This window comes from Vigna unguiculata, chromosome 10 (assembly GCF_004118075.2).
Source record: "Vigna unguiculata cultivar IT97K-499-35 chromosome 10, ASM411807v1, whole genome shotgun sequence".
Classification (NCBI taxonomy): Eukaryota; Viridiplantae; Streptophyta; class Magnoliopsida; order Fabales; family Fabaceae; genus Vigna; species Vigna unguiculata.
In genome coordinates this window covers 3,015,411-3,019,946 of record NC_040288.1, presented here as the reverse complement: position 1 = coordinate 3,019,946, position 4,536 = coordinate 3,015,411, and the positions used below count along the sequence as shown (strand labels likewise).

The window sequence follows — 4,536 nt, the reverse complement described above, 5'->3', positions numbered from 1 at the left end:
TTCTATGAAGCTTGGAGTCATCAATTGGATTGACTTACTTTGACACCCTTCTATGCTCCTCGAAAGAATAGGACGAAGCTCTTAAGTGATGACATCATATTCCTCAAAAGAGAATGTGTACTATAAATGAGATCATGGTGATAAAACTTCAATCCAATGTTATTCACTACAAGAAAATATTTAAGTGACAACTAATTTTAGAGACAAAAAATAATTGGTCACAATAGTGCAAATTTAGATACTAATCTATAAATTAAAAATTATTGATCTCTAAAATAATTAATATTATGAATAAAAAAATTATTGTTAGTGACCAATTAGACTCTAAATTAGATACTAACATCAGCTACTAAAGTTTTGACTATCAAAGAAATTAGTGTCTAAATTACTCACTGATTAAGGGTTTAGTGATAAAAAAATAATATAAGTATTCTTGTTTGTGGGTTACCCGTCAAGCCAACACCAATTCCACTCGATTTCGTTTGATATGCTAGGTTGATTTTAACTCATATTTAAAAAAAAAAAAAAACTACATTTTTTTTAATCAAACCCAAACCCGAAATAAGGACAAATTGACTTATCATTTGAAATTCATTGGCAAAATTAGGAATGTATTGTCTTGTATTTTATGTTACGAGTGTAGATCCGTGGATTAAAAAACCAGTGTAGATCCGTGGATTAAAAAACCACTATTATTTGTTGGTTTAAGATTACTATGTTTAAAATTTTATTTATATATATATATGTATGTATGTATAGATAGATAGATAGGTGAATGCAAATATCATTTAATTAATCGATTCGATAAGGTCAAATTAGACTTTAAATTGTAAAATTTATCTCAAAGAGTTTTTAATTCTTCTAAAAGCATATGTAAACTTACATTAAAATTTCAAGCATATGATATAGTATATAATTATTGTGCATATATCTGCACGAACAAGGGCAAGAAAGAAATAATTCATGACGATAAGCAAGAACAGTTTGGGTAGGTAGATGTAGCTGTTCCATGGACGTTCCTTCCAGAACAATAAACTCGTTTTCCTCCTTTAGAAGAGACAATGTTAATTTGATCCAATGTAATGTTGAAACAACCTTGTGGATCACAATTTAAGGTAATAGCTTTATCATACGCTGATGTTCCATTAAAATCACGAAATGTGATTTCACTCACTTCAACTTCTCCCCACTAATTATTCCAAAAAAAAAATACAACTCTTATAAGTAATAAATAAATAATTAATTATCGACAAAGACTTTATTGAAAAGTTAGTAATATTTTCTATAACGTTTAAAATATTAATTGAGTTAAGTGAGTGATTACCGTTGAAGGATCATTGTAGAATTGGTTAATAACTATTGGGTTGCCAGCTTTTATCAATGTAATTTGCTCAAAAGTGATTGCTCTTGCATAACCTGGTCCGTTCTGGAAAAAAAAAATTAACAATATATGAAATCTTCCTTTCAAATGCTAAGAAATAACGAAGAAAAATCATTTAAGGTTTTTTTTTTAATTCTTTAGTTTTTGTTTGTCCATAATCTCAAAATTCCTTAGAATAATTTTATTATCAGTTTTATCAAGCACATATCTAATTAATCAATATTACTGGAAGATATTGCTTAAAGGATTACACTACATGTAAATAGGTGTTGTACACATCATTTTAGAAATTAGTTTTATAAGTCTGATTAGACTTAAAGTTCACAATTACAATTAAGATGATATCAAAATTATTAAAAATTTATATTAACAAAGTTTATTGGATATTGAATTTTAGTGTCCTTGGATTGTCGTATTCCTACTATTTAAGATAGAGAGAGTGACCTCTCTCCTATCCATTAGACAATGAACATTTCTATTTTATATTATTAACTAAAAATAAATAAAAGAGATAAATCAATTGAATGTAATTAAATATATATAACTAAAACTAAATTAAGAAATAAAAAATAAAGAATTGAAAATTCTTTAAAAATTCTAGATTTATTAAAGAAGAAAGTTGATAGATTTAAATAGAAAATATAAGTAGGTAGCATAACTAGTCTAGATTCTCTATTGATTTTCTTATATTGTTCTCTGCTGAATATTAAAAATATATTATGTCAGTACTTAAAGTATCTTTTTAATATATTTTAAAATGTCAAAATTAGTGATAATCCATTTATGAGTCACAGTAAATAAACAACAACAAAAAAATCTAACAAGAATCTAAATTCGTAGCATGAATCAAACCCTTATCGCTAGCTTGGAAGGTCAAGGATTATAAACCACACTAATTCATCATTTTAATTTAACTTGTCTATTTTTATAAAATTAAATTAAATTTTAAAATTTTTTTTAAGAACAAAATTTAAAATTACATTACATGTTATATGTGATTATAGCATAATAGGTATAGGATACAAATTGAAATACACCCTTGTATATATCTTTTTTTTAATTGTAGGATATTGAAGAAATTTTTGTCTACTTATATCTCATTTTCAAAGATAAAAAAGTTATTAATTACTTTTTCAATTATATAGTTATTGTTCCCTTAACTTTAATTAATATAAACACTTAGTTATTTATTGTAAAGTCGAAACGGAATAGAAAACTTTATACCTATTTTATTAAGATAAAAGATCATTGCATTTCAAGATTTTTAAGTGAAAATCCTAAAACACAAATGAATTAAAAAAAAATAAAATAAAAACTTACAGGAAATGTCTTGATTCTTGCTCCATTTGTTGTCCTGGTGAAGCTGCAATTTTGTACATAAATTTGTTCTGCTGTCATAGCATTACCTCTACCCAAGCTTCCAATACTGATTAATTCATCACATTTGTTCAAGTTAGTAATATATAACTAAATATATTAACTTAATGCAATGTTTGTTTAAAAAAAAATCACGGATGTTCTTAGTATATATTTTATGAAACACCAATTCTTTTCATTTTAATATTGATTTTAGATAAATTACTTTAGGTGTTTAAGTAAAATTTAAAAGAAAATTCTTAAAACCGTAAGATAATAGTTTTATAATATCATCTAGTGTGTGATAATTTCCTGAAATTCTTAGTGACAAAATATATATATATATATATATATATATATATATATATATATGTATGTATATGTACATCTATACCTTATTCCATGACCAGGTCCACAAGCAACCCCAGTAACATTGACATAGGAGGAGTTACCACTGATGGCAATACAATCATCACCTATTAGAAAAACAATGTAAGTTTGAAAGTGCAGATATACTTATTATATATCTTCCATTAATGATAAATATGTTTTTTTTCTTTCAAATTATTACTAAAAACTAAGTTTTATTTCTAAATTAAATTATAAAGTGCTTTATAGGTCATAAAAAACATTTTTTCTATCAAACGATATGAGAAGGTTACATTGTGAAATTCTGTTTGTTAAATAAAAAGTTTACAGATAAAAGTTTTTGCATGACCTTTTGCAAAAATTAAATATTTCATGGTTTAGATTATTAATAGAACATAATAATTATTTTATTATAATAGCTTGAAGATGAAAACCATATTTAACTTTAAATTTAATATATCAGAAATTTGAGAAATTTAGTGATGAAAGTCTCAGGTTTCACATTCAATAATATATAAAAAGGATAAATTTGCAAACCCATCTTTTCAAAATTTTGATTTAAAAAGTAGTTGAGTTATAATTTAAGACTCAATTATTTATGTATAAACACCTTTTACTAAGTCCACTCAAATAATTCATTAACATTAAATAATATTTTTAGTATTAATTGCTTTTCATACGAAGTATTATCTGTTTTGAAAAGTTAGTTCTATCACATTTTTTTTCTTATAAGACATTTCATAAAGGACGAGATATTTAAATTATTTTAGATCTTGACTTTTAAGTAATATAAAACTATTAGATGTAATAATAACATTATTTTATATATATATATATATATATATATATATATATATATATATATATATATATGAATTGTGTATTTATGAGATGAAAACTTATATTACCACATGCTATATTTGAATCTTTGATCCAGATATTTTTTGAAGCATAAACATCAATTCCATCGGTGTTGGGAGTGTTGGGAGGAGAATGAATAGTGATAGAAGAGAATGTGGCATTGTCACAATCATTGACGTTTATGTGAGATCTTGGACTGTTCATAATGTTCAAGTAACTAACGCTAAGATCATTGCATGCATTGAAACTAATGACCTGCATTGCATCATTCACATCACAAATTTACTATATTTTAATATCAAAATTAATATGAAAGACAAAGAAAGTACGAGAAGAGAAAGTTTAGAAAAAGTCAAACCGATGGTCGTCGACAATGTTTGCATGACCACCAAGTAGAACCCGAACCATGTAGTGATCCTTCACTTCCATCAACTATCAGACCATTTACATTTGTTATCAAAATCCAAGTAAAATAGTAAGATCGCCATTTCTTCTTCGCAGGTGCAACCAATTTTCCTTGAATCTACAAAATAAATCATAGAAAATTAAATAACAACAATACAAATACA

General features: G+C 25.2%; 1 protein-coding gene across 1 annotated transcript; it reads right to left on the bottom strand.

Annotated features, from left to right (window-relative positions):
• Nucleotides 1-961: 961 nt before the first annotated feature.
• LOC114166960 (probable polygalacturonase At3g15720) lies at nucleotides 962-4,228 on the bottom strand. The gene is made up of 5 exons (XM_028051842.1): nucleotides 4,015-4,228; nucleotides 3,132-3,213; nucleotides 2,702-2,807; nucleotides 1,325-1,426; nucleotides 962-1,189 (listed from the first exon to the last, which is right to left on the bottom strand). Exons 1-5 carry the CDS (start codon nucleotides 4,226-4,228, stop codon nucleotides 962-964), a joined length of 732 nt encoding a protein of 243 aa, XP_027907643.1.
• Nucleotides 4,229-4,536: the final 308 nt, after the last annotated feature.

Coding starts and splice junctions, on each gene's coding strand:
- LOC114166960 (XM_028051842.1), bottom strand. CDS start 4,228: ATGCAGGTCATTAGTTTCAATGCATGCAATGATCTTAGCGTTAGTTAC. Junction 3,214..4,014: donor AGATTCAAATATAGCATGTG/GTAATATAAGTT, acceptor TTTTTCTAATAG/GTGATGATTGTATTGCCATC. Junction 1,190..1,324: donor TCTACAATGATCCTTCAACG/GTAATCACTCAC, acceptor TGGAATAATTAG/TGGGGAGAAGTTGAAGTGAG.